The sequence below is a fragment of the Arabidopsis lyrata genome (assembly GCF_000004255.2).
Source record: "Arabidopsis lyrata subsp. lyrata unplaced genomic scaffold ARALYscaffold_7, whole genome shotgun sequence".
In the NCBI taxonomy this organism is placed as follows: domain Eukaryota; kingdom Viridiplantae; phylum Streptophyta; class Magnoliopsida; order Brassicales; family Brassicaceae; genus Arabidopsis; species Arabidopsis lyrata.
Genome location: NW_003302549.1, coordinates 12621174 through 12647064, shown reverse-complemented (window position 1 = coordinate 12647064; position 25891 = coordinate 12621174). Strand labels below are relative to the sequence as shown.

Below are 25891 nucleotides of genomic sequence, written 5' to 3'. Positions count from 1 at the left end.
TTTGACCTCAAATTCTTATTTTAATTTGAGTACATGGAGCATATGCTTTATGCAAGTTTACGATATCCTCATCTTTAATTATGCAACATAAACCATGCTAATACTGTAGTAAGGTAAACCCAAAGAAATAACACAAACACACTATATAATACAACATCCAAAGTCAAAACCTTACAATATAAATATGGTACGGTACCATTTTGTTTCCCCTCTCTCTTTCCTAATCTCTCTACCGGAGACTTTTGTCTCTGTCACCGTCTCCGCCAAAGGCTCTAACCATCACGTAGAAGAATTTGTTGCATCTTCAATCCGTGCAATTGAACCCGTGACAAACTGATATCCAGATTATGAGAACAAATAGTAGCAAGATCCCGAGAACCACAAGTTTTATCTTCATGTTCTGGTACCACAATTTCCTCCTCACCTGTGTCCCTTGTTTCTTGTACTCCTGTGCCTTTATAGGTTCAAATAAACGTATGTTAAACGTTATGCTATGTCAGAGAAGATTAGCTATAAAAGGTCAACTATGCATTTATTTACCTGAGAGCGTAGATTCTCGGTTTTGTCAGTAAGAACCGTTAGATTTTCCCCTCTGTCGATCGCCTGAGAAAGGATCAACAATATTGGAGAGTATAAGCACAAATGCACAGTAATCTGTCTCCTCTTTAAGGGGACACTGTGAAATACGTAACTTCCTTTTTGCAGACCCATCATGTAAGAAGTAAAGCAAAAGAGAATGATTTGTTGCTTGTCTAAGTGTCCAGAAAGACATAAGAGAGTCAATGATGAGCATTACCTTGTCAATATTCTCCAACATTATACTTTTAACTTCTGAAACTTGAGCCTTGACTTTTATTAGTTTTTCAATTTCCTCTGCATGGTCTACAATATAATTCATGTGTTCCTTCATCACCGGCCTGCAATTTTATATGTTACCATTTTGTCAAGGGATAAAATCTCTCACTTGTATTCACTATAGCATCAAATTTCAAATTGAAGTACCCGAATTCCTTGTTTAGACTTTTGGCGATAGCTGTACTTGCTTTTCCACCTCCATATCTCTTCTTGAAATCAGCCCTTACACGCTCCAGAAATGCGATCGAGATTTGCTTGCTAAGAGAATCTTTCGCCACAACACAATATGCTGAAAACGCAATTTGAAGAGCGTTATATAAGTGAAATGCACCAATAAGGTCAAGAATGCTCAGAAGAACATCATATATGAAGAACTAGGTCTCCTCATAACATTGCAAAACAACACAAAGCATTTCTCAGTTTCAATGTCTTATAGATATCAAAGGGCACCGCACATAAAAGCAAATGATTTATCTATGTTTAACAAGACAGAAGTAACAACAAGTAGAATGTACTTGAATAGTAATATGCTAAACCACTGTCTAAGAACCTTCAAACATATATATAGTACTAAATAGGGAGATACAATTCAGGGAGCAACATTATTCAGTCAAATCCAGTCAAATGCATGCCAAAGATGGAATCTTTTTAATAGTGGAACCCATATAGTCAAATCCTGCCTCAAGCATACAAATCCACATGATATATTAGATTTCAGTGACATAATATTCCAAGTTATTTTAAAACACACATCTCTGAAACCATAACAGGTTCCTACAGAAAGACAGACACAAACATCTCCAATCCACATCACGTAAAGGTATCTCCGAAAATAGGACGCGTAATCATACTCGAGAAATACTAATAAATTGAACATAAAAACTACCAAACACTCAAAGAATTAGTAGATGTTCTGTTACTAATTGAATCTTGAAAGAGAACAAAGTCCACAGAAACCTATCAAGATTCATGAGTAGACAACACTTTACTTAATTTGTTGATACAAACTCTACTCAGAATTTTCTTTTTTGATTGGATATGTGCGCTTAATTGGTATATTACAAGTGGGAACCAAACTAAATTAGTAAAGAGTTAATCAAATTTAAGCACAAATCTCTCAGGAACCAACGCAAATCCAATCTACAAAGATCCTTATTAAGATGATGCATATCAGCTAATCCTGAGCTAGATCCATCAAAACCTTACTGGCTTCATTCGTTTCACGAGAAAAATTGAAAAACGAGAGAAGGGATAGAGAAGAATGACAAACCGTAGCCATCTTCGACGAGGAAATTGAAGGTATGGTGATCGCAGTTGTAAGTGAACTTGCTGTTGCTGGAGGAAGGAAGCTTCTGGAGACACTGAGCAGCAATAGACGGGAAATTGCCGGTGAATTCGGTATACTCGGCGAGGATCATAGTGCCTCTGGCGACGAAGCTGTAGATAAACGATTCTTGACCCATTTGAGTCGCCACCGAGTATAGACCGAGTTGGCTCAGGCACACACAGAGAGAGAGAGAGAGAGAGAGAGAGAGAGAGAGAGAGAGAGAGAGAGAGAGTCTCTTTTTATTCTTTCTTTACCTTTGCTGCAAAGGAACAAGTAGTTTGCTGTTTGCCCGTGACACTTTAAACTCTTTAAAGTTTTTTTTTTTTGGTAAGTAAAAACTCTTTAAAGTTTAAACTCACTAAAACTTTACTCAGTAAAAATTCGTTTTATGACATTTTTACTCAATTCGTGTTTTTCTTATAAAACAATAGTGGCCAACTAACAAAGAAAAACAAAATTCAAAAAGAATTTCAGAAAAGCGAAGACACATCTTAAATTCTGGGCGCCTACATACACCCTCCCAAGTCTCAACTCTCGAGTCCTTATCAACTAGTCAACATTAAATGGTTAGGCATATAAACAATGAATTATTACAGATTTTACATTTTTTTAAGAGGTATTTTTGCCATATTGATTATTTAAAAAGTTTTAATTTTCTATTTTTTTTTTTTTTGCAAAAATACATATTTTAGAACAAATACTAATCATTAAGAACAAGTTGAACCGATTAAACTCAAAACGCATGTTTAATCGTACAACTAAGATAGGCATCATCAAACATAATGGATATGTAAGACACTGAACAAATTGGCTAAGAGCATAAGAGCATACAAAGTGATGAAATGATAGAGAAACATAAATTCATCAAAGTTTGATAATGTGTGAAAAGAGATATGGTAACGACAAAATATGAAAATCGGGAAACATGCAACTCTCAATCCCACTCTTACAAACGATTTAAAGATAGTCACCTTAACTTGTGATTTTAAGACATAAACCAAAACCTCAGATCTCATCGAAATGCAACTTGTTACATCTTCTAGTCCCGTGTAGACTTTCACACAAAATTGCAAAGCGGTGAAAATTGAGCATCTTCTTTGTAATTGGATTTATAAATATATTTCTAACCAAGAAAGAATTTGAAGGAAAAGTTCTATGGAAATGGAGATGGCAAACATATAATCAAAGTTCAAGGTGCAAATTAATCGGTGGTTATATTTAAAAATCAGGTGAAGAAGACCGCGTCATGGGAATTAACAACCCTATGACACATAAAATAATAATTTTGCATTTTTTTTGTTTAATTCATGACAAATAATTTTTGAATTTTGGTGCTGTATTTTTTTTTTTGCCATCAAATTTTGGTGCTGTATTTTAATAATTATTTTTGGTATTTTGAAAATTTGAGTCTGGCTCGCAAGTCGCAACGACATCACTAATTATTCTCTCATGTTTGTTTGTTTCTCACTTTATACAAATCTCTCTTCTTCCTTCTTCATACCACTTTCTTCTTCTTCCTCAAGCGTCTAAACTCTATTGTCTCTTTGCTTTCAAGCCCAGAGAAATTCCCCAGTTTCGATCGATAATGGCGGAGCAAACCTCCGATTCAACAGCTCCTCTCTCCGTCTCTTCCCCTACTGCTCCTGTAATATCTCATTTGCTCTCTAATCGCTTTAACTTACGCTTCATGGACGCGTAGTTTTAGGGCTCTGGGTTTCTGAGTTTTAGGTTCAAATTGGGATTTTGCGGCTATTCGTTTTTGATTTTAGAAACATTAATCTAGGGTTTGGAACTAAAAATCGCATTTCGGACCTTAGATCCGTGTTTTGTCTGCAAATCCTTCTCGATTCAAATTGAAGTGGTATAGAAGAAGGTCTCGCTTCTTCCGATTTTTGTCTGAAACTTCACTTTTGTTATGTTTTGGTTGATTTTTTGGAGTTCCACCGATTTCACAGTTTCAGATTTCATAGTGTGTTGAGTTGATTCATTTGCAAAGCTTTTTTACATTTGTTGGATCTTGGGCTATCACTGTGTATCTTTTTAGATTTTGTTGGAATGATTCTCCAGTCCCATATGTGGTGATATTTCTGGTGGTTTTGATTGATGGCTTTGTGGTTTTGTTCTTTGGAATTGTTTTTCTTTGATTGTCGACATAAATTAACAACTGTTCTCATTGGTCTAAAGAGTATGATTTGTCTTCAATGTCAGGCTTATACTTTTGTTTTGGAAAGCTTATAGTTTGTATCCCTTCAATGTGGTTAACCGAAATTGATGTTGATCTTGCTTGTTTCTTCTGCTGCAGAAGAAAGATAATACCAATCCTGTTGATTCGAAGCTCACGGTACGTTTACTACTAGTATTTTTAGTCAAATCTTCTGAGCAAGCGGTTTTCTCAAGTCTTGATTTCGTTTTTTTTTGTAGGAATTGAATGAATCGAGAGCTGAGTTGCTAAACAGGATCCAGAATCTGAAACAGGTTTTAACACTCTACTCTCATCTCTGACTTTGTCATGTTGTTTTAGTTAGACATCTGTTTTCTTTTTTAAAACAATCTTATAACTTATCGTCGCAGGACTTGCAAAGTTGGAGAGGTAAATTGGACACACAAGTTAAAGTCTACCGTGAGGTGTGTTCCATTTCTAGTCCTCTTTATCCAAACTTTACTCCCAAAGAGAATTGCTTTCCTTAGCCGGGATCAGTTTTGAACTGTTTTGACATTTGATATATAAACTCTTCCTCGGTGTTTTACAGGAGCTCTCTGGGCTAAAGAAGACTCTGAATCTTGAAGTTGAGCAGCTTCGTGAGGTTTGTATGTATGTTGAGCCAGCAGGCACTAGATATCTTACCGGTTTATATTCATGAAACATGTTTGATTCATTTAGTTTCCATAAAAAACTAGGAATTCAAAGATCTGAAAACCACCTTAAATCAGCAGCAAGATGATGTTTCTGCTAGCCTCAAAAGCTTAGGCGTGAGTCTCGTGATACTCTCTTCTTCCTAATAGTATTTTCAATAGATAAAAAAATGTGTAACCCGAAGAAAAGACCGGCTTTTAGAATTGCAGGAACTAATCTATGGTTCCTCCATGATTATCTGTTTTGTGCCTTGCAGCTACAAGATTCAAAAGAGCAAATGGAAAAGAGAAGTGAGGTGACAGAAGAGAAAGTGGAAGCTCTATCGACTGATGACAATGCGAAAGCAGCAGAGCATTAGATGATATGAAAATGTTTGTTCTTATGATCTTGTCGCTACTACTACTATTACCACTACCTTGAGTCCTTGACATTGTACTAGTATTGCTTAATATGTAGTTCCGCGGTTTAGTTGATTCTAATGATGCACCATGACACAACGGTTTGCAGCAGATTGATATGTCGACGAATTGACACAGAACCAACGGTTCAGAAATTTCCGTAAACCAATGAACAAACCGGTTTGGTCTAGGATACAAACCGAACCTTATTTCGAATAAATCGTTGATCAAAAAACACTTAAGTAAATATGTGTCATTATAGCTAACCATATCAACGACTGATCTAACTAACCACAAATGGATTTTTTACTAATTACTATTCATAATCTTAATATAGGAGCTATCATAATTTGCATTCTCCAAATTTAAAGATAATACATAGAAGCTTTTAAATTTTAATAAATCGACCAATCAATGAACCAACAACAAAGTACAATATACCATTTTTTTTTTTTGACATCACACCAATTTATGATAGAATTTTTCATCTTAAATTTAATTCTGATAGAATTTTTCATCTTATATTCTTTTTTCATTCATTCAAAATTTATCAATCCCACTAATATCAAATTTGAGCCTTATATGGAGTATTTCTTTTCATTAGTTGGTAGCATATGCAAGTATAAATACGTCATATATATTGTCATCTCTTATCCTAAAAGTCAAAAACCAAATTTAAAGCGCGTTAAACACCTTTTAGTGTCAAGTGGCATAAGTCGTAAATACTCCAAATCCTAGTGGTAATTTTAATAACTCTTTCTCTTTTAAACCATTTCTTTCTCTTTCTTCAATAAAACTTTCAAACCTCCAAAAAAAAAAAAGCTCAGAGAAAGAAGAAAGAAACAATGAGAGGACTCTCCACTAAATCCGGTGCGATACTCATCGCAATCCTCACCGTCCACTTCTTATTCGCCGCCGTAACCTCTCAATCCACCGGATTCACCGGTGATTTCATGCAAATCGATTCAAAATGCAACGGTACCATCGCCGAGTGCTCTTTATCAACGGCGGAGGAGTTCGAGATGGACTCTGAGATCAACAGGCGTATTTTAGCAACAACGAAGTACATAAGCTACGGTGCGCTGAGGAGAAACACAGTTCCTTGCTCACGACGCGGCGCATCTTACTACAATTGCCGACGTGGAGCTCAGGCTAATCCTTACTCTCGTGGTTGTAGCGCCATTACTCGTTGCAGGCGATAATCTCTCTCTTTCTCTCTATGTGTACTTCAAAATTTTTACTCTCAATTCTTTTGTTTTAATCTTATACAATTTTTCAGATTATTATTTATATTTTTACTGGTAATTTATTTATGTGTTTATAGTTTCATTGCAATATAATTGATATAAGAACAGAAATATATATAGATAATAGATGTAGTATACATTTCTGATTAATATGTCAATTGTTATCAGTAATGGTTATAAGAAATTCATTAATATATATATGTATTGGTGCTTTTTGCATGTGCTGAAGAAAAAACCAGGTGTTCATATTGGAATTTATATGGATATTAAAATTGTAGTTGTTTATGAAGAGAAATATTGTATGATGGGAAGAAATCAAATTGGTTTTTTTCTTTTTTTTTTTTGTTTTGTTGGTTGAATAATGAAATAATATTAAATGTGACGAAGTGGAAAATAAGAGAAGAGGCAATAATTGGTATTGGTTGGGGCCAACTAAAGGGCAGCTTCACATGTAAATACTTTTCGCCAGAAACCATACACACGTGGCGTATTTATTACGTTTTTTCTTATGAATTCAATTCATTATTTATTATACTCTACTAGAAAGTAACACAAATTAAATTAAATTAGCAATATGTCAAAAAAATTCGAGTCATGGAGCCACTTGGAGGAAAAAAATTGTCAAAAGAGAAGAAAACGTTACATGAGAACAAGAAAATAGAAGAGAGAAAACACTAATTTCCTCCCATAATTAGAGGGAGGCTGATTTGGAGGAAAAAAGTAAAAAAAAAATAACAAAGCATTAAATATCGTAGATACACTTTAATGTAAGGCATATCATCTAACGGTCCTTATTCGCTCCTCGGCCCCTCAAAGGCTTGTCAAATTTACATGAAAGCATATAATTCTATATAACCTACGAGAAATAAAACTTAAATAAATTAATATAAACCAAAGTTTTGGACCGCAAACTCATACCTCATGACGAGCATAAACCAACTCATCACCAGTTGTTTATTAATATAGTTCGATAATGACTTTTTCATGTAAACCCAAATGCGAACATAGAAAATTAGAAATTGCGTTTGAAACAATCATAACACTGTCCAACTATAAGAGATTCAGATATTTCTATCGGTCTAACTATCCTTTACAAATTCAACTCTCACAAATTAAAACCGGAATCAAACCAAAAATGGTCAAGTTGGAAACTTGGTTGGCCTATTTTCCTGATAAGTTGCGTCAAGTATCGACACAGTAATATGAATTTTAGGAGCATAAGACTTCTCTCAGTCCTCAAAACCAAAATAGAAAGGCAATTCATAAGTGAAGAATAATGTAATGCACCACATCATCAATCTATTTGATGAACTTTGATAAAACAAACTCGTTTCTTAAAACACGAATATAAAAGTAATACTGCTCTTAACAAGTTTCATAGTTTTTTTCTTCCGACCTGTCAAACACCCTCCTTTTTAAGTGGAACTAGCGGGTGTTTTGGGTTCATCGCCTGATTTGGAGGCTGGAGGAGGAGTGCCTTCTACTCCCATCTCGGCTCTTAGATCATTGATGCTTTGCTCCAGCTCATTGATTCTGCCTCCCATGTCATCAAGTGAACCATCAAATCAAAGTCAAGGAGATCAAAACCAGTGTCATGAACACAAAATTGGTTATCAAAGAGTTCCCACAGATTCCAGATTTGCATCATTTCATGGTGATAAAGTTGATTTTGTATAGAATATATAGAGACCAGAAGAACAAGTATGTATATAACAGCAACGTAACAAGGGACAATGTGGTATTCTAATGAAAATTGTCGATTCCTAGTACTGAATTTTTATACTTGAAGACACAAAGAATCAATTATCACAGATCATCATTACTGCTCTGGGAGCTAAACATGTCAAATATTCTAATGCAAGCAACAATCAAGCAAAACCACAGATTGATATAAGGATATTCTTTGTGATGATGGAGTCCGACATTGTCTGGAACCTGGTTTGCTGAAACACACAATAAGACCACATTTAATCAGAATCTACCTATTGAAGTAACAATTCCAAGGCCTAAGAAGACATAAAAGCCAAAAAAAACTACCATCTGTTGGAGAAGATTTTGGACCTGCATATAAAGAATTCAAGGATTCAGTGATATTGTATCAAAATCAGAAACATACCAAACAAAAGAGAAGGAATAATTTCTATTTAGAAATGGATACTCACAAAAGCAGTCATATCAGCAGTGCTCTGCTTAGTATCCTCAGAATCATGACCATCCTGTCACCAAAAAGAAAAAGCTGTAAGAAGAAACTAAAAGACACAGTGAACATAACTCCATTACAAAGATCAAGCCAAGAAGATGAAGCTTCATTTCTATCTGAAATTGCTTAGTACCAACATCACTCACAAATGGCAATTCCTAAGCAAGACTACAACAACAAAGAATACTTATACTGAATCTCCCATCAGATCCTGAACCTCGTTCATGATTCACGATACTAGATCGAGCAAATGCAAAATCCAATTGTAACCCAGCCAAAAAAGCTCAAAAATCGTCTAGATTTCACAATAAAACTCAACATTTCGATAATCAATCTACAATAACAGACGAAGAATCGAAAAAATCATGCGAGGTTCCATAAACCGAAAAAAACCTAATCCGACGATGAATCATCCGAGTATAAAATTCAATCGACAAATCCAAATAACGAGCCTAGGTTTCGTGAACGAATACACAAAATCGAAAGACGCGCACTGATATGAAGAAGCAGATATATACCATTTTTAGGGTTTCCTTCGTCTGATCGGAAAACTGGAGAAAATTTTGATTTCAGCGAAAAAGCGATGAGACGACGACGGAGAGGAGCGAGCGATGTGTGTGTATAAAACGGGAAGAGAAGTGTTATTACTGTTAACCCCAACCTTTTAGGTGTAAAATGTCCAAAATGCCCCTCTTTACTTTAGTATCTCTATCGTTATGATTTGATTGGGTGGGATCATGTGTGAATGTGTGTGTATTCAAATTTCAAATTTATATGAACGTTTGGTATTTGAGATCTAGATCTAGTGATCTATTGATGATCCAATAACGTTTAATTCAACCGATTTTAAATCAAAATTCTAGAAATCTGTCGGAAACACAAAATGTTCAAACATCACTTGTCAAAAGCTATAGTTGATAAAACATTTAGTTCGAATTTAATTAAAAATAATTGAGACAAAAAAAGAGAGAGATAAAATTGTGTTTTTATTAAAAATGTGAACTAGATTACAAAGAAATTCAAGCTATATATTTGCAATGGCAACAAAAGGTCATCTTCATCTCTTGTGAGTTTTTCTTTTTACAATAGTGATTTTTTTTTTTATAATTGTACATATTAAAACTTGGTTGCTTCTTTTGAGCAGTAAATTCTCAAACTACCTTTGATCTGATTATGTGCTTAATGTTTACAAAAAATGTACATTCATTTGTTAAAATTATAATTATTTGAAATGGAGAGAAAACACAAAGTTGGTATAATACTATAATTATTTAAACATGGAGCGAATGAAAAAAAAATGTATATTCTTTATTGAAAGTGTAATTATTTGAAATAGAGGGAATATAAAACAAAATCTGTGTATTACTTTTTAAAAGTAAAACTAGGTAATTTACCAGCACATATTGTAGAAATGATTATTCAGTAAATGCATTGTAGTTTTAGTTACAAAATTTATTATATTATTATCTAAAATCTTAGATCTGTATGTGCTACAAAACATGGAATATATTTTTTTTATTCTGTTCGAATCATCAATTTTTCGTATTGGAATTTGTTTTATCAGTAAAATGATTGTAAACGATAAAGTTTTTTCTAACTAAATAACAAACAATCATATACATCTTTTTGAAGAGTTTATGAAAATGCGTAACGCGTCTTAGACCAAAATTTTTTGAAGTTGATTAAGAAATTATTTTTCACTGAATATAAATATAAATAGAAATAAATATAATTATAATTATAAATATTGTTATTATTAATAGGGAAATGTTAAATGCTGCAATTTGCATTGTAATTAGTGAAGATATGTTTCTTACTATTGTAATTATATTGTAATGTCGACATAAAATTATGAATAATTACAATGTGTGCGTTTATATTAATATAGTACAGATTAATGCATTTGATAGACTTCATATGTTTATAATGTAAAGTTGTCGTATATTTAGTTTGGAAAGATTAATTGCTTAATTATTATTATTTTTAATTGGATTTTTTTTTATTTGTGTGAGATATGCATACATAAGACTAATGACAAAATGTATAAATATTATAGTAAAAATTGAGCAATTGTTTAAATGGGTTTAAAATCTCTAAGAACGACACATAAGCATGTTATTTTTGTTCATAACATGTGAGAGTAATGTTATTTTAAGATTGTTTTTCAATTAATATATAAGAGATTATTTGAAATGAAGAGGAAAAACTAAGTTGATATTAATATTCGAAACATGAAGAGCAAAAAACAAAGTTATGAAATTTCTATATTGAGGGTATAATGATCTAAAATGGAGGGAAAAAACAAAGGTTGTATAGTTAATTGAAACATGAATAACAATTTTTTTTTTTTGAAGATGTAATTATTAAAATGGATAAAAAACAAACAAAGCTGGTGTAATTATTTGAAACGTGGATAGAAAAAAAACAACAAAATTGGTTTGAAAGTATACTTATTTGATATGAAGAGAAAAAAACAACAAAATTGGTTTTAAATTATAATTATTTGATATCAAGAGAAAAAATCAAAGTTGATATAATTATTTAAAGAGTTGAGAAAGAAATTTTTTTTTGATATGATTCTTATTAAAAATATAATTCTTTGAAGTAGAGAGAAAACAAAGTTTGTATGATTATTATAAACATGAAGAACAAAAAATAAGTTGCTATAGAGGTATTTGAAATGTAGAAAAAGATATAAAGTTTATATGATTATCTGAAACTTGGAAAAGAACCAAGTAGGTATATATTTTTTGAAGAAAGTATAATTAATTTAATTATTAAAAATATTGGAAACAACAAAGTTAATATAATTATTTGAAACGTGAAGTGCAAAAAAAAAACAAAGTTTGTATATGTTTTTTAATTTCGTTTTTGTTATATCTCAACCAACAAAAAAAATATATAGAATATAAAATCAAGAAAGAAACATAATCTTTTAGGTAATTATCGTTTTTAACTATGGATGTCAAAGGTCCAGAAATCATCAATTCAAAATATCATTTGTATGGTTTGTAAGTTACCTTAACCACCAAGGTGACTGATGTTAGAAAAGCCTGGTGAAATCTAGTGGTTGCAATGACGAGAACTTCTAAGTTATGGTTATTCCTCCTTGTGGTGTGTGGCAGAGTAACAATTGTCCTTACAGAGATCAAATCGGCACTTGTTAGGTGATAGTTAGAATTTCAAGCTTATGATCCGTGGTTTAGGATGATTTTTTTTTTTTCAACCTAGGAAAGTATAAAACAAGTTAATGGATATAATTTTTTCCACAATCTAATATATTTGAAAAAATTATTTTATTTTTTACTCGCACATTAGTTAAAACTCTATTTCTCCTTCGTAATTTTTGTTCTTCTTAGTATTGATTGATTTTTTTATTTGTTATGTCAAATATTCGTTTGACCCCTAATATAAGAACAGTGATACTAGACGTGGAACTAGCAGACAACATGTTGATGCTGAAGCACTAAGTTTATGGAAAGCAGAGGCGACGCCGACAAAACAGACGATTACATTTGCTTGCAAAGTCCTCCCCACTAATGCCCAGATCCTAGACAATATTACTCTAAAAAATAAATAAAAATTAGAACACAATTTTTTTAAAATTGAATTACCAATCTAAACTACATGAAACAAATGATAGTCAAAAGGAAGCTACTTCATATTACAAAAATATGTCTTTGAGTTTCTTACGAAAATATGAGCCGTAGGCCGATGTTTCATTTCAATATACAAAGGCACGGCTCTATACTCAGTCAAGACGAACCCAATATTTCACGGCTCTTTAATTAAGTTCACACAATGCAAATTTTTTTTTAATACAATTTAAAAGTATCTTCATTTGTAATCAATTTAAAATTTGGTTTATTTTTGTTCTTCTTGATGATTAAAGACAGACCAATGGAATAAACCCTGAATCCATTGATGGTTAATCCTAAGCCGATTGATACATTGATGACTGAAGTTTGTAGATTTGGAATACCTTCAATATATAAATTACGAAGGTTGTTGAACACTATCATGATTTTACAAGAGAAACGAAACACATGATTTATATATTTATTAGATCACAACCAAAAGACTTATATAAGTATCTTACCTCCATGTGAGAGACCTTCCTAGCCACCATTTGATTAGATTGATTCTAATCCTCTCTAGAAACCAAAACAATCAATAGAAGCAGTAACAAAACTTACTCACAGGTCACAACATTAGAATCCAAAAAGAGACGAAGAACACATCTGATATGTTACAAATTCTACAACAAGAGCAATTTAAGTTTTTAAATATTTTTTCCACCATAGACAGAAGTGAAAACGGAAATCAACATAGGAACCAAACCTAGAACAGACATAGAGCCTCTCATCCTCACCAAGATCCTTCCTTCTTCTTGTTCGTTCTTTCTACAGCCTCGGCTTCCAATGGAAAACCCTGTGTGCAAATCAGATGTATCGAGATAGATACCGAACCTTTTTGTTGCTTGGAACCCAAGTCTTCCTCTTCTCATACGACCACGAACAGTTACTTCTTCCAAGCCTCTGTTTGTTTTTCCTTTTTCATCTCGCCTCTCCTGGTCTTCTGGTTCTTGACTCTCTCTTTGCTCGAGACATTCTTGACTCTGTTCGTCCCAGATGATTTTAGGGTAAGAATCCAGTAACTGCCTTTTCTTCTCATCCAAATCATCATGTGAATGAGAAGTGTGTCCTGAGTTAGCCCCAAGAAGCAACACATTCCACAAGGAACAGAATAGAGTAAACGAGTGAAGCTGGTTGCCAAATACATCGGCCTTTTCTACAACGGTAATCTGCTTTTGCAATAAACCGGCTTTTGACCGGATCTTAACTGAACAACATAAGATCAGCAAGTTCAATCTCCAGTCCGGACATGTAGATTCGCTTCTTTTGTTTGTGGAGAAAGAGCTCATGTTGTTCTCTGCCAGCACAATTCCAGGCATCTTGCTCTGGCCTACACAACTTAACTCTGGAACTGCTTGTCTGATTGATTGATGCATAAGAGAACATCTCTGAGCAATAAAGTCTTTGTAGCTTGAAGAATCTGGGATATTGGAAGCTGCATGAGTTAAAACCACAATGGCGTTTCGCCATACTGATGAGCCCAGAGAATTGGTTATGATTCTAAGTAAATGGATGTCTGGGTGCTCATCTAGACGGTCAATATAGAGGATGACATCAACTGGGAACTTTCTCATGCTCTTCTTTATCGACATGAGGACTTTCTGATTAAACCGCTCCTCAGTTGCAGAGGACATGAGACCTGGCGTGTCAAGTATTCTTATCAGGATTCCTCCTACATTCCCAACTACGTAATTTGCAGACTTTGTGGTAACTCCAAATGCACCAACAAGAGACTTAGTCTCCCCAAAGATAGAATTAATCGTTGCACTTTTTCCCACCCCGGTTTTCCCGATAACAAGGACATTAATGGAGAAGTCTAGATCATCTGGAAACTCATGTTCAGGCAGCATTATCTTTGTTCTATCAGACACGTTATCCAGCCCTAAGGTCGTTTGATGTTCTCCACCAGCTATGCTCAGCTTAGACTCAACTTCAGTAACAGTTAAATTTTCACTGCAAAGATCTGTTCTTCTTATAATTCTCTGGAGCTTTTCTTTCAGGAGCTGGGTCTTCTCAACTCTCTCTTTCACTTTCTCACTTATCAGCTGCACAGAATGATCAGAGCATAATACTTCAGAATAATTCTGGAAACTGGATTCAGAGAGTCTCTCCCTTGTATCACATGTTCCTTCGTACTCGTCAAGCTTCACAAACGTGTGATTGTGAATCAGCGGTGCCATCCGCGTATCATTTTCCATTATATCATAACCAATTACCGAAGAGTTTTCAGGCATGGTTCTCTCAATTTCTTTAACAGAAGGCAAACTGGTTTCTTCTATGCCCACAGAGATTTGATTTGGTTCGCTATCAGATTGAAAAATGACCTGCTTATTAATCTGCTTCCCATTTTCCACAGTCTCATTGGCTGTTTCAAAGGAATTTCTTAAACTTGATGCTCTATCTTCAACAGGAAGTGATAACTTCCTATCAGTATCGTCTGATTCTTGATTTCCTTCACTTTCAGACTCTTGTTCAGCTTTTCGATCGGAAGAACCACAACCACTTACAGCGACATCTATTCCTCCAGCGACCTCAAGGTTCCTCGTCGTTTCAGAATCTGGAGGGGGAGTTAACTGAACACTTTCAGAGCTCATAACAACTTCAGGTCCGCCCTCACATTCAGTTTTTTCTAATTCGCAAACAGCACCACAATCATTTCCACAGTGTTCTTTTGCCTCACCTATCATATTTCCAGTGTCTTCATCCCTTGAGTCTCTGCTTTCTGATCCAATAGACCCGTCACCTAGAATCATCAATTCATCTGCTTCACAGACACTACCAACATCAGTTCTGTTATTGCTCTCCTTGCTGGTACTTCCTTGACCCACAACCACCCCTTGTTCGACAAGGCTGCTGACAGTGACAGTTTCATCTAATCCTTTATCCACATCAACAGCGTTTCCTTCACTTTCCACCAGAAACTCATTGCATTCACCTGTCGCAACACCAAGACTACTCGCAAAGGACACCAACCCACCGTCAGAAGATTTCTCTTGTACCATATCTTCCTCTGTGGATACAAGTTCACCTGTATTAGAACCTACGTATTCTGGTTTATCAGTCATTACCATTTCTGCTAATTCAACTGCACTATCTTCTACTCTTTCTGCATCATTTAATATCATCAATGCGTCGAATTCATTATTGCTACCACTCCCATCCTCCTTGATGATGGTTCTTTGAACAACCCCAGTCTCCAAAAGTTGCTTGAAACTTTTACCCACTTCCATACTTGCCTCAATAGAGTTCCCTTCAGTTTCTGCCTTAAAATCATTAAAACCTCCTGGTGGAACAACACCGAGACTCGATTCTTCAATATTCCCAAAGGACACTAAACCATCATCACATTCATCTGAATAGTTCATTCTCACCTCTTCTTCCTCATTAGAATCAACATCACTTATAAAAGAACCCGAACACTCTGGTTCATCAACCACTCCCTTACCTCCGAATTGCAAGCCTCTATCTTCGATTTCAGTTTCTTCCTCACCTAGAGCCTTGGTTACACGCAACAACACACCCTCTTCATCATCACTACCCAAAATTTCATCAAACTCATTATCATCCAAAGACAAAACAGCACGAGGAATGACAACTTTTGCTTTCATGCTACCTCTTTCACCTTCACTAACTTCACTTTCACTAACTCCCTCAACCTCATCACTATTCTCACTCTCTTCCCCCAAAGACGAGTAATTCACCGACGTTTCCTCGTCAACATCACCAGCAAATGGTCTATAAATCACACTCCCACCTGAAAACTCACTTTCATCTCCAATCTCTCCACCGAACTCTTCCCCTAGTAGCCTATCAACCCTAACCCCACCCAAAATCACATCCTCTAACTCCTCAGTCTCATCTTCATCAGTCTCAAAATCAACTCCATTACTATAACTACTAGCTTCACTACTTGCTGAATTATGTTCGTCAGTTACAGAACCAGTATCATCATCCTCATCAATTGTAACAGGTGCACGAATTGGAACATAACCTGCAGATGAAAACGAACCAGAGAGAGTACGTGTAAGAAGAAACGAATCAGCTCTTGCCGCCGCAACCGCTCTAACCGCGGAAATTGAAACGCGAGGTTTCTCTGAATCCGTGAGAATTGAAACAATCCCAGGCTTCTCCGACTCCATAAAACCAAAAGCATCCAAAATTTACACAGAACAAAACAAAGGAAAACGTTAATTCAAACAAAAAGAGGTTTTTTGTGAGTTTCTGTTTGTCGTGACAAGATAATTAGGATTTATGTATGTGAAGCTTTGTGGCTGTGGAAGTGATAGTGTGGAAGACGAAAGAGCCACAGAGAGTGTGAGAGCGATGCTACAATTCAGGCGGCTCAAGACAAAAATTGAAGATTTTGCCTAATTATCCACTTTTTGGGGTCAAGTTTGAAAATTTCACATTTGAAAGAACGATATACGAAATATTTTAAGAGTTTTGGGTTTATTTGTTATTATTACTATTTATCAATGTGTAATAAGAAACTCTGTGTGGGTAAAGCATCTCCGCCGTAGCCATGGCGGTTTTCCGATGCGCCGTCTTTTTATCTCCTTTGACTTTGTTTCCGTCGTACTCTACCGGAAGGAGAGTTTCTTTTAAAGTTATCCGGTGTTCTTCGGTTTCGAGTCCGTTCTCGTCGAAGTCATCAAGAAGGAAAAATTACCTGCGACCCAAAATCCTTAGAACCCTAAATCCGAAGCCTCAAGAAACCGTCTTAATCGAAATCGAAACGCCGGAAAATGTTCCTCCAAGCGACGTAGTTTCTAATCAGGATGATCATGTAGAGGAGGAGCTTCAAGTCTTAAGTAGCTCGGTTGTGTCAAATGAGCTAAATGGTATATCAAGTAAGCTCTCTCCGAAGTCATTGGCGAAGTATGGATTGTGGTTAATCGGAATATTCGCTTTTCAAACAGTTTGTGCTGTTTTGTTTCTGGGAGACTCAACGAAATCCGAGAATACGCCGGAAATTTCGAGTGGTAGTGGTCAAAATGGGGAAAGAGAGAGCAATGTGGTTTCATTAGAGGATCTTGAGATGAATGAGAAGATTGCAGAGATCAGATTGATGGCACGTGAAGCACGTAAAAGTGAGGGTAAGGAAGAAGAGGATGAAACTGGGATTGATATTGAGAAAGAGATAGAAGCAAGATTGTCTAACATGGAGAAACGTTTGAATTCGCAGAGGAAAGGTTTAGCGGGATTGCGTGTAGAACCGTTGGATGAATCTGGAAATGATGAGGAAAGTTTGATGTTTGAGAAGAAGTATAAGTTTAAAGCCGAGAAGCCACCAACGGGTAATGTGAAAGGCTTTGGTGGAAGTAAGGGAAATGATGAGGTTATATCTGGGACTGAGATGACAGGGCAAAATGGGAATGTTAGTGAATCACGAGATCCTGAAGAACAACAAATAGAGGCAGGGCTTTCAGATTCCGAGATGGTTTCTGGTAGGTTTTAGAATAAGTGGATAATCCTGCAACAACGTTTTGTTTAAAGTACATTGATGAGTTGTGTTAATTTGCAAGAACAAATGGTGCTGTTAGGGATGTAACGAATAGATATTGGATTGACTAGCAATGAATATGAGGTTTAGCAGAGTGTAAAGAACGGGTAGCTATTTTTTAACTTGAAATACATGCAAAGTTGATCTTGTGTAGTATATATATGGAATATGCTAACTAGTCATGAAGAGGAAATATTTTGCAATCCTCAGCTTATCTTAAAATTTTAGGTGCTGCTCAGGAATCTGAGCTACGACGACCGTCAAACGAAATTAAGAAGTCAAGAAAATCTGGAAACCGAGTGGGCGGAACACAAAATATGGTAGCTGGTTCCGGATTTGGTAGCACTTCATTGTCAGGGAAACATGGAGAAGTCAGGAAAGGAAAACCGATGAGAAGAGCAAGGGAGAAACAATCTGAGAAAGAGAATAAAATGTGGTGGCTCAAGCTTCCCTATGTGCTGGTAGGTGAATAATATTGGATTTGTGGTTTAAAAGCTCTCTTTGCCATATCCAATCACTAATTCACAACCAAGTACGAACTATTACAAAATATTATGAGCCAGCACTTACCGTTTTCTCTTTTCATCAGAGGATTCTCATGCGTAGTAATATCGATCAAGACATATCTGAGGGATTTTTTACTCTGAGGACCGAATCTATGGAACAAAATGAGGGCCAGGTCTCATACATGATTGCATTTGAGGATCAAAGTGATGCTAGAAACTTCTCTTATCTGCTTGAATCAGTTTTTGAAGACTTGGATGATTTCATCGCCGATATAGCTCCCGTGTCAACCAAGGTAGACAGCTCTTTCTTTTACTAACTTGATTCTTCTTTCTTAATGTCTGCATCTGTGAAATTTACTTATTTAGGAGAATTGTGTTCCTCAGAACCCTGAATTTCTCTTCATGATCAGAGAGTATAAAGTATACTGGATTTTAAGAGCAGTGAGATTGTATTTATATTTATTCACTGTAGGATCTTTATGATGAAGTTAGCTCTGGTGACAAGAATGTGATAGTTGTGAGGAAGAGGCAGCTTACGTTGTATGCTGGACAACCATTTGAAGACGTTGAAAGAGCTTTGCGAACTCTGATTCAAGAACAAAGATGAAAAAGTAACAACACTACTTCGAAATGGAAAAACGAAAGAGTCCAGAGGTGATCGATGTGGATGACAGATGCATTAAGAACAATTGGGCCACAACGACAACTTTTCATGAAGCTTAATGAACCATGAGCCTCTAGTGTATTATGACATTGGAATTGAGAGGACATATCCAATAGGAATTGCAGAAATAGAAGATTGTTACATCATGTAAAAACGTATTTTACATGAATCAGAGAGAACAACATTTCCTCTTTAGAAATTTATTGAGATGAGACAATCTTGATCATGGCTTGTGCGTTGAGCCCTGTTACTTTCTTCTCACAAAACTTCTTCCAAGCTTCTTGCTTGCTTCCTTCTTCGTCATCCTCTTCATTCCATGTAAATTTCTGGAAAAGAGAGTTCACCATACTCCTCGCGGCTTCCCTTGCCTCTGGCAACTTGTCACTCAACAAATCCGCAGCCATTTGTGCGAGCAGAACCATCCCAAATTCTTCCATTTCATTTAGCTCCTGATAACAAAACATATAGAAGAAAAGATCAATCACAATTCAAGAAAATAAAACTTTAGCTCTTACCATTTTAAACATTGTTGAAGAATCCAAAATACCATTTTAGAAACGCAGTTGGAGGTAGAGACAGCAGCTTTGGCCCTGACACGAGGGTTACTGTGACGGACATAAGTCTGAAGCTTACGCAGAAGCGGCAAGCGAGCCACTGAGTTAACCATCGTGTTCAGAGCTTTGTCTGCTTCTTCACACACAAACTTCTTATCTTGTGAAGCTTTCATCAGCAACTGCAACAGCTGTGTTTTCACCATCAAGATACCAAATTCAAACTATTTGTTAATTAACACTCCATAGCCAATAAAAAACTAAAATGACCCAAAAAAATAAATCAAAATTTACCAGATCATCCATTGATTTCAAATGAGGTCCTTCCAGCAACTTTTCTCCATAAGCAATGAAGATATCAGAACAAGTCATAATCGAAGTCTTACACAATGCACTTCTAGGGTTTTTCATCGCCTTCACCATCACAACTATAAGCTTTTCTCTACACAATTCAATTCACAAAAACAAAATCATCACCAAAAAACTCCATAAGATTCAGATTCTGGTAAAATAGAAAAATTAAAAATACTCACAGAATTGGTAGCAACAGAGAAGAGTGATAAACTGCGAATCTCCTTGTGTTATTCAATGATTCACATACTTTAATCCAATCCTTTGATGCTAATTCTTCTAGTAATCTCTGTGATAAGAATTGAATCAATGATCATCAAAACAAATTACTCCACAGATTTTTCGAATCAATTGAGAATCATACCTGGACAGAGGATTCAGGATCTGAAAATGGTTCGAGATTCTCAGAAGCAACGTATTCAACGATCGATTCAGGCACAACAACAGGGTTGTTTTCGTCATTCAAACCAATCTCCGGTTGCTTTGAGAGTTTAGCCAGCTTCTTAGGTCGTTCTTGTGAGATCGGAAGAGCGTTTTCAATGTTTCTCAACGCCATTGATAGAAGTTTTTTTGAGAATTCAAAAGAGATAGAGAGATTTTTGATTTTGGAAAATCGTTCTGGGGAATAATAATCAGTGGTGGGGTTGAAATGTTTAATATAAAGAGAAAAATTTGTTCCCTTTTTCGCATTTTATATTCAAAAATTCAAGAGGAAATAAAGCAGAAGACCGTTGGTAAGGTTTCGGCTCCAACGGTCACAAGCATCGGTTCGGTTTAGATTAATTAGATTCGGTTACTTGGTTAATTGCTCATTTCACACGACGTCGTTCCCTAACTTCTACGAAACGACAACGTTTAAGTTATCACTTCTATGCCACACGCGAGTGTTGGTAAATGTGTGACTGTTCAAGGGAGAGAGCTAATTCTCCGTCTTCAATGGTTCTCTTTTCCCCAATTGAAATTGAATCACTTCCCTAGAACAATTGATTTTGAATCTTCCTTTTTCATGGACCAAGAGTATCGGAACTCTAGAACGTCGGTGACGCACCACCAACAGCATCATCATCATCAAATGAGAATGACGGTTCCACCACCACCGTCTCCTCAACCTTCGCCACCGGTTCTTCCTCATGCTGAAAGTGATCAGAGTACCTCGGAGCTTCGTTCTCTCGACTTTAATCTTACTTCTTTATGCGATCATATTCAATCCGAAGGTTTTGGCTCCGGTGCGTTTTCTGATGTTGTTGTTAAAGCTATGGGATCCAGTTACCATCTCCATCGGTTGATTCTATCTCGCAGCTCCTACTTCAGGTGAATTTTCCGATTTATAATGGAGCGATCGACTCGAATCACCGGGTTTCAGTTAGAATATTGGATTCTGTGGTAGGCTTTTGATATTCAGGTTTTGCCATTTGTTTTAAATTATGCAATTTTGCTTCAGGACTATGCTTCAAGGTCCATGGAAAGAAGCAAGCTCTCCGGTTGTGAACTTACTTGTGGATGATAAAAATGTTAATGGAGATGCTATTTCTGTTGCTTTGGCTTATCTTTATGGGTATCATCCTAAGCTTGATGATGATAATGCCTTTCGTGTTTTAGCTGCTGCTTCTTTTCTTGATCTCCAGGTAGTCTTAATTCCTGTGAATTAATCAAAAGATTAGTTTCTTTTGGATCAGTTGATCTAAAAACTAGGGGGTTTTGCTACAGGATTTGTGTGCCATATGCACCGATTTTATTATTTCTGAGCTGAGGACTTCAAACTTCCTGGCATATCAGGTTTGAGATATATTAGTAATGTATATTTTTCAGCCTCCTTGGTCTCCGTGAATATTGAGTACATGGAGCTTCTCCCACTTGTGACTCAGGTGTTTGCTGAGAGCCAAGACTATGGCATACATGGAGAACGTGTAAGGAATGCTTGCTGGGGTTATCTCTGTCAAAGTGGTGCCGTGGAACTGAGAGAGGTAAATAATGTCTATGCTTTAGAGTGACATTATGACTTTTATGTAGTTAGTGATGGCCTCGTTTCTTTTGGGTATTTGTCAAGAAAGCAAAAGTATCCTCATTCTAGCTATATCCTGTTCTACCTATCTCATTGCTAAAACGTTTTTCCTTAATTATTGACATGATGTATATGGCTTGACAGTCTTCCATCCTATATGTCATTCTATCTCGAAAGCATCTGATAATGAAATCAAAGAGTGTTCAACCTAGTTTTTAGTATTCTAGTTCTGACTTGCTACTTATTTTATCACATCTTATGGTCAGATGCTGCCGAAACTCTCTGCACAGACTCTATGTGCATTGCTGACATCTGATGAACTATGGGTGCCTAGTGAAGAAAAACGGTATTGAGAATTGCATACTCTAACTGTATTATGGTTTCATGCTGTATTTGCATCTATAAAGTTTCTTTAAACCTTGTTTCTTTCCATGTCAAAAAGGTTTGAACTGGCATTGTACGCGTTCATATCAAATGGTGCTCTCTCCAACTCAGAACATTCCAATAAATATTCCAGGTTTGAGAGAGAGACAAGCTTTCCTTTGGATTCAGCTATATCAAAGGGGAAAAGTGTGATGGATGATTTCTCTTTCAGGAGTTTGGACTGTAAGTTAGGTCATTTAGATATAGAAGACGACCTACGAGATGCTAGTGATGATGTGATTGTTCCACTCGCAGAAGGTGTTATTGATTTCCAAAGAGGTGTTTCTGGTTCAAATCTCGTGTTTCAGCAATCTCCTAACTCACAAACAAGTTTTGGTCGTACTTGCACCAGTGTTGTTGATAAGACAGAAGGCAGTGGGGTGGCAATTGAAGGACCTTCTGAAGAAGCATACCATTTGAGTAATGATAGTTGGTTATCAGGAGCAGACTCTAGAAATTCTCCTACTTTAGGTTCTTCCTCTGATGGTTTTGTGGTCAGTGAATGGGGAAACTGTGGTGTTTCTGCTCTAACCTGGGGTGGGCGGGTTGTAGGGACAAGGCAGGGTACAGGCTCTGTTAAAGGAAAATATGGATTTACTGAGGAAGAATACAGTGCATTTGTTAACACTTTTGAAGGTGGTTCACTTCTGTATTGCAATATGTCTTTTGAAATACTATTGAACGCAAGAAAAGAACTTGAAGAGTTGGGTTTCCCTTGTAAAGCCGTGAATGATGGCCTCTGGTTGCAGGTTCGTTGACTTGCTTGCTTTCTCATTCAGCCAGTCTTAGAAATGTAGGGATGGTTGATTCGCCTACCTTTGATACATTTGACTTAATGCGGCGTAGGGATTTTGAATCAAAATGGAGGCATTTATCATGAGCAATCTTACTCTAGTGTTACATGTTTGCTTCTATAAATGCATTTAATATTTTTATGTTTGACTACTATTCAGATGCTTCTCAGTCAAAGGGTGCAGGAAGTTGCTGCCAGCACATGCAAAAGGTGTTGCCTTATTAGTGTTGCTTGCGCGTGTAAACAGGGATTTGGGGTTTCACATGGTGCAACCTTCAATAATTATTATTGCCAAGACAATGTGCAGAACAATATGATGGGAGACATGGAAAATGTCTATGTGGCGGAATCTTCTCAAGGCGAAGGAATAGGCATCTTTAAGCCTGTCAGGATCAGTGTGAGGGGACAACACATTGATGGACTTGCAGGCATTGGATGCGAAGCTACATTTGTGCCACCACCTGCATGGCCTCCTACACCTTTTGTGTACTCTCGTGTCCCTATTAACAGAAATGGTCAGCAATCTATTGCTAGTGATGGTTCTGAAGGTAGAATTGACCAGATTGGAGAAATTTCAAAAGACGGCTTGACAGCTCTGGTTGGGCTGAGCCAAGGGACAAGCGGTGTTGGTAATAATCTTCGTGGTGATCAAACTGAAGGAGGGCGTGGCAGTGGAGCTACTGTTGGAATGTCAGAACCAAAGGAATCTTCAGTAGGGACTGAGTGGGAGAACGCAAGTTGTACCATATCACTCGATACAAGGACACCTTTGTGTCACTTTCCTCCCTTTCGTTTTGGGTACTGTTTCCAGTCTTGTTTAGTTGTAGATACACTCTTGGTTTATTCCAACTTTGCTGTGACTCCTTGTTTTGTCCTGTTTGGTAAATGGTTCCACTCAGATGAGTCTTTTCATTGTCTGCAGAGTTGAATTTGAGGATGTCCATAGACTCGCTAATGGTCATGTGGAGCATTCTCCTGAATTCTTCTATGCTGGTTCTCTGTGGAAGGTATCACAAACTCACTACTCAGTTGTCAAGCTTTCTCTTGAAGCTGTTCTCGCTTTCTAATGATGAAATTGTATTACCGTATGCAGATTAGCATTCAGGCATTCAATGATGAAGATCCTCAAGGACGTCGAACGATTGGTAACCTGAGTCAACACAATGACAAGATCACATATTTTCCTCACGTTAGATTGGTGTGTAACTTTGATTATCAATTTCTACAGGATTGTTTCTTCACCGCCGCAAAGCAGAGATAGTGGATTCAGTAAGGAAGGTTAGTTTTATGTGGTATATTGTTATAACAGAGCTACATTAATTGTCATGTCTTGTGAAATAACAATCTCTTCTGCCTCATTCAGGTCCATGTTTACATAGATCCTCGTGACAAAGTGACTGCACGTTACCAGGTATGTTACATATATTTATTATCAAGTTCTCGTTAATATCGATGTACGAATCCATTTCTAAGCGAAATAACAAAATCGTAGGTCTTGTTTTGATGCATCTATAAGCTATATTCATTGTTCTTGTAGCTTATCTGCCCATCAAAAAGAGAAGTGATGTTGTTTGGGAGCTTTAAACAGAGAGGAACTCTTCTGCCTAAAGCTCCCAAAGGGTGGGGATGGCGCACCGCACTGCTCTTTGATGAGCTCTCTGAACTTCTCCAGAACGGTGCGTTAAGAGTCGCTGCTGTGGTTCAACTGGTTTAGAGGTCTCTTAAACTCGAGAATTGTATGTAAAAACTCGAGAATTGTATGTAAAAACTCGACAAAATCCACATTTGGAAGTTACCCTCTTAATAAATATATTCTACTTCCTTGGGCGTGTTTGTATAAATGAGTCAGAAATTATTTGAGAGAAATATCAAGTTTTCAGAATATCAATTTCTTCTAGATTGTTCATTGTTTTGTTATTTAAACAAAAAAATTAGCAAAATTAAATGAGAAAAAAATAAAAATTCTTAATGCATTAAATCCTACATTAGTCCTACTCTTAATTTATTTATTTTATGAAAATTATGTTAATAAATCAAGCACTATTTTCATTTTACTCTTCTTATTTTACTAAATTTTTTTTTTTGTTACAATGGTCACTAATGACTGAAAATTTATTATGTAGTTTAGTTGTTTGCTCCCTAACATCTTATTAATTTTATAATTTTATCTTGCGTCTTTTCTCATTATTACGTTTTGTGGTTTATATACAACTTATCATATGGCCATCAATTTTTTCATTTTTGTGTCTTATGGTAAGTTAATAGCATTGACATGCAAGTTTTTTGTGTCTTTCAGATGTTAGACATATCAAGGAATTCTAGACACAACTATTTTTTTTATATGGCTATATGTAGAAAATCTAAAAGTGCTGAGCTAAATGGCTCTTTAGCATTTGCTTCTTTTTTTTTTTTTTTTTCGACGTTAAATGCTTATGTTAATACCTTCATCCCAAACGGGCTTTAGGCCTAAGGGCAATAAGCAAGGCCTTACAACGATAACACGGATACAAAAAAAGAAAGAAACGGCTGACAATTCCGGTGACACTAGATCGGACCCGGAGGTTGATCGGAAAACAAGGAAA

The 25891-nt window shown here is 36.1% G+C and overlaps 8 protein-coding genes across 10 annotated transcripts; 4 read left to right on the top strand and 4 right to left on the bottom strand.

Annotated features, from left to right (window-relative positions):
* Positions 1-109: 109 nt before the first annotated feature.
* LOC9306281 (vesicle-associated membrane protein 724) lies at positions 110-2427 on the bottom strand. Of its 2 annotated transcripts, XM_021018844.1 has the most exons (6): positions 2398-2427; positions 2126-2359; positions 1003-1144; positions 797-917; positions 541-603; positions 110-454 (listed from the first exon to the last, which is right to left on the bottom strand). In XM_021018844.1, exons 2-6 carry the CDS (start codon positions 2316-2318, stop codon positions 305-307), a joined length of 669 nt encoding a protein of 222 aa, XP_020874503.1. In that variant the 5' UTR covers positions 2319-2359; positions 2398-2427; the 3' UTR covers positions 110-304. The 2 variants fall into 2 exon arrangements, with proteins under 2 accessions (XP_020874503.1, XP_002868180.1); XM_002868134.2 differs by lacking the exon at positions 2398-2427 and having other exon boundaries at positions 2126-2391.
* Positions 2428-3622: 1195 nt separating this feature from the next.
* LOC9306280 (myosin-3) lies at positions 3623-5545 on the top strand. The gene is made up of 7 exons (XM_002870163.2): positions 3623-3827; positions 4485-4523; positions 4604-4657; positions 4754-4807; positions 4933-4986; positions 5081-5152; positions 5293-5545. Exons 1-7 carry the CDS (start codon positions 3768-3770, stop codon positions 5392-5394), a joined length of 435 nt encoding a protein of 144 aa, XP_002870209.1. The 5' UTR covers positions 3623-3767; the 3' UTR covers positions 5395-5545.
* Positions 5546-6225: 680 nt separating this feature from the next.
* LOC9304252 (protein RALF-like 33) lies at positions 6226-6894 on the top strand. The gene has a single exon (XM_002870162.2). It carries the CDS (start codon positions 6280-6282, stop codon positions 6634-6636), a length of 357 nt encoding a protein of 118 aa, XP_002870208.1. The 5' UTR covers positions 6226-6279; the 3' UTR covers positions 6637-6894.
* A 1018-nt stretch (positions 6895-7912) lies between these two features.
* On the bottom strand, positions 7913-9685 carry LOC9304251 (heat shock factor-binding protein 1). The gene is made up of 5 exons (XM_021018833.1): positions 9400-9685; positions 8844-8897; positions 8719-8742; positions 8582-8624; positions 7913-8233 (listed from the first exon to the last, which is right to left on the bottom strand). The coding sequence occupies exons 1-5, from the start codon at positions 9400-9402 to the stop codon at positions 8097-8099; spliced, it is 261 nt and encodes an 86-aa protein (XP_020874492.1). The 5' UTR covers positions 9403-9685; the 3' UTR covers positions 7913-8096.
* Positions 9686-13036: 3351 nt separating this feature from the next.
* On the bottom strand, positions 13037-16872 carry LOC9306279 (translocase of chloroplast 159, chloroplastic). Its single transcript, XM_021017491.1, has one exon. It carries the CDS (start codon positions 16653-16655, stop codon positions 13164-13166), a length of 3492 nt encoding a protein of 1163 aa, XP_020873150.1. The 5' UTR covers positions 16656-16872; the 3' UTR covers positions 13037-13163.
* Positions 16873-16997: 125 nt separating this feature from the next.
* LOC9304250 lies at positions 16998-19380 on the top strand. Its single transcript, XM_021017492.1, has 4 exons — positions 16998-17963; positions 18248-18480; positions 18609-18818; positions 18998-19380. The coding sequence occupies exons 1-4, from the start codon at positions 17039-17041 to the stop codon at positions 19130-19132; spliced, it is 1503 nt and encodes a 500-aa protein (XP_020873151.1). The 5' UTR covers positions 16998-17038; the 3' UTR covers positions 19133-19380.
* Positions 19215-20736, bottom strand: LOC9306278 (crescerin-1). The gene is made up of 5 exons (XM_021017493.1): positions 20456-20736; positions 20274-20380; positions 20035-20182; positions 19737-19931; positions 19215-19638 (listed from the first exon to the last, which is right to left on the bottom strand). Exons 1-5 carry the CDS (start codon positions 20645-20647, stop codon positions 19390-19392), a joined length of 891 nt encoding a protein of 296 aa, XP_020873152.1. The 5' UTR covers positions 20648-20736; the 3' UTR covers positions 19215-19389.
* A 254-nt stretch (positions 20737-20990) lies between these two features.
* Positions 20991-25200, top strand: LOC9306277. Of its 2 annotated transcripts, XM_021018933.1 has the most exons (13): positions 20991-21402; positions 21533-21716; positions 21799-21867; positions 21957-22055; positions 22360-22439; positions 22536-22610; positions 22689-23265; positions 23470-24107; positions 24232-24316; positions 24403-24454; positions 24538-24587; positions 24673-24720; positions 24847-25142. In XM_021018933.1, exons 1-13 carry the CDS (start codon positions 21098-21100, stop codon positions 25021-25023), a joined length of 2439 nt encoding a protein of 812 aa, XP_020874592.1. In that variant the 5' UTR covers positions 20991-21097; the 3' UTR covers positions 25024-25142. The 2 variants fall into 2 exon arrangements, with proteins under 2 accessions (XP_020874592.1, XP_020874591.1); XM_021018932.1 differs by having other exon boundaries at positions 21010-21402; positions 22536-23265; positions 24847-25200.
* The last annotated feature ends 691 nt before the right edge of the window (positions 25201-25891 follow it).

What these genes read in the sequence shown, in the direction of transcription:
- LOC9306279 (XM_021017491.1), bottom strand. Translation starts at nt 16,655, where the DNA reads ATGGAGTCGGAGAAGCCTGGGATTGTTTCAATTCTCACGGATTCAGAG.
- LOC9304252 (XM_002870162.2), top strand. Translation starts at nt 6,280, where the DNA reads ATGAGAGGACTCTCCACTAAATCCGGTGCGATACTCATCGCAATCCTC.
- LOC9304251 (XM_021018833.1), bottom strand. An exon ending in CTGCTGATATGACTGCTTTT is followed by an intron (nt 8,743 to 8,843) that starts GTGAGTATCCAT and finishes CTTTATATGCAG; the next exon opens with GTCCAAAATCTTCTCCAACA. An exon ending in AAAATCTTCTCCAACAGATG is followed by an intron (nt 8,625 to 8,718) that starts GTAGTTTTTTTT and finishes TGTGTGTTTCAG; the next exon opens with CAAACCAGGTTCCAGACAAT.
- LOC9306278 (XM_021017493.1), bottom strand. Translation starts at nt 20,647, where the DNA reads ATGGCGTTGAGAAACATTGAAAACGCTCTTCCGATCTCACAAGAACGA. An exon ending in ATCCTGAATCCTCTGTCCAG is followed by an intron (nt 20,381 to 20,455) that starts GTATGATTCTCA and finishes TTCTTATCACAG; the next exon opens with AGATTACTAGAAGAATTAGC. An exon ending in TGAAATCAATGGATGATCTG is followed by an intron (nt 19,932 to 20,034) that starts GTAAATTTTGAT and finishes GTGAAAACACAG; the next exon opens with CTGTTGCAGTTGCTGATGAA.
- LOC9304250 (XM_021017492.1), top strand. Translation starts at nt 17,039, where the DNA reads ATGGCGGTTTTCCGATGCGCCGTCTTTTTATCTCCTTTGACTTTGTTT. An exon ending in AGATTCCGAGATGGTTTCTG is followed by an intron (nt 17,964 to 18,247) that starts GTAGGTTTTAGA and finishes TTAAAATTTTAG; the next exon opens with GTGCTGCTCAGGAATCTGAG. An exon ending in TAGCTCCCGTGTCAACCAAG is followed by an intron (nt 18,819 to 18,997) that starts GTAGACAGCTCT and finishes TATTCACTGTAG; the next exon opens with GATCTTTATGATGAAGTTAG.
- LOC9306280 (XM_002870163.2), top strand. Translation starts at nt 3,768, where the DNA reads ATGGCGGAGCAAACCTCCGATTCAACAGCTCCTCTCTCCGTCTCTTCC. An exon ending in TCTCTTCCCCTACTGCTCCT is followed by an intron (nt 3,828 to 4,484) that starts GTAATATCTCAT and finishes CTTCTGCTGCAG; the next exon opens with AAGAAAGATAATACCAATCC. An exon ending in GGATCCAGAATCTGAAACAG is followed by an intron (nt 4,658 to 4,753) that starts GTTTTAACACTC and finishes TTATCGTCGCAG; the next exon opens with GACTTGCAAAGTTGGAGAGG.
- LOC9306281 (XM_021018844.1), bottom strand. Translation starts at nt 2,318, where the DNA reads ATGGGTCAAGAATCGTTTATCTACAGCTTCGTCGCCAGAGGCACTATG. An exon ending in AGTCTAAACAAGGAATTCGG is followed by an intron (nt 918 to 1,002) that starts GTACTTCAATTT and finishes ATAAAATTGCAG; the next exon opens with GCCGGTGATGAAGGAACACA. An exon ending in CCGAGAATCTACGCTCTCAG is followed by an intron (nt 455 to 540) that starts GTAAATAAATGC and finishes GAACCTATAAAG; the next exon opens with GCACAGGAGTACAAGAAACA.
- LOC9306277 (XM_021018932.1), top strand. Translation starts at nt 21,098, where the DNA reads ATGGACCAAGAGTATCGGAACTCTAGAACGTCGGTGACGCACCACCAA. An exon ending in TCAAGGACGTCGAACGATTG is followed by an intron (nt 24,455 to 24,537) that starts GTAACCTGAGTC and finishes CAATTTCTACAG; the next exon opens with GATTGTTTCTTCACCGCCGC. An exon ending in TAGTGGATTCAGTAAGGAAG is followed by an intron (nt 24,588 to 24,672) that starts GTTAGTTTTATG and finishes TGCCTCATTCAG; the next exon opens with GTCCATGTTTACATAGATCC.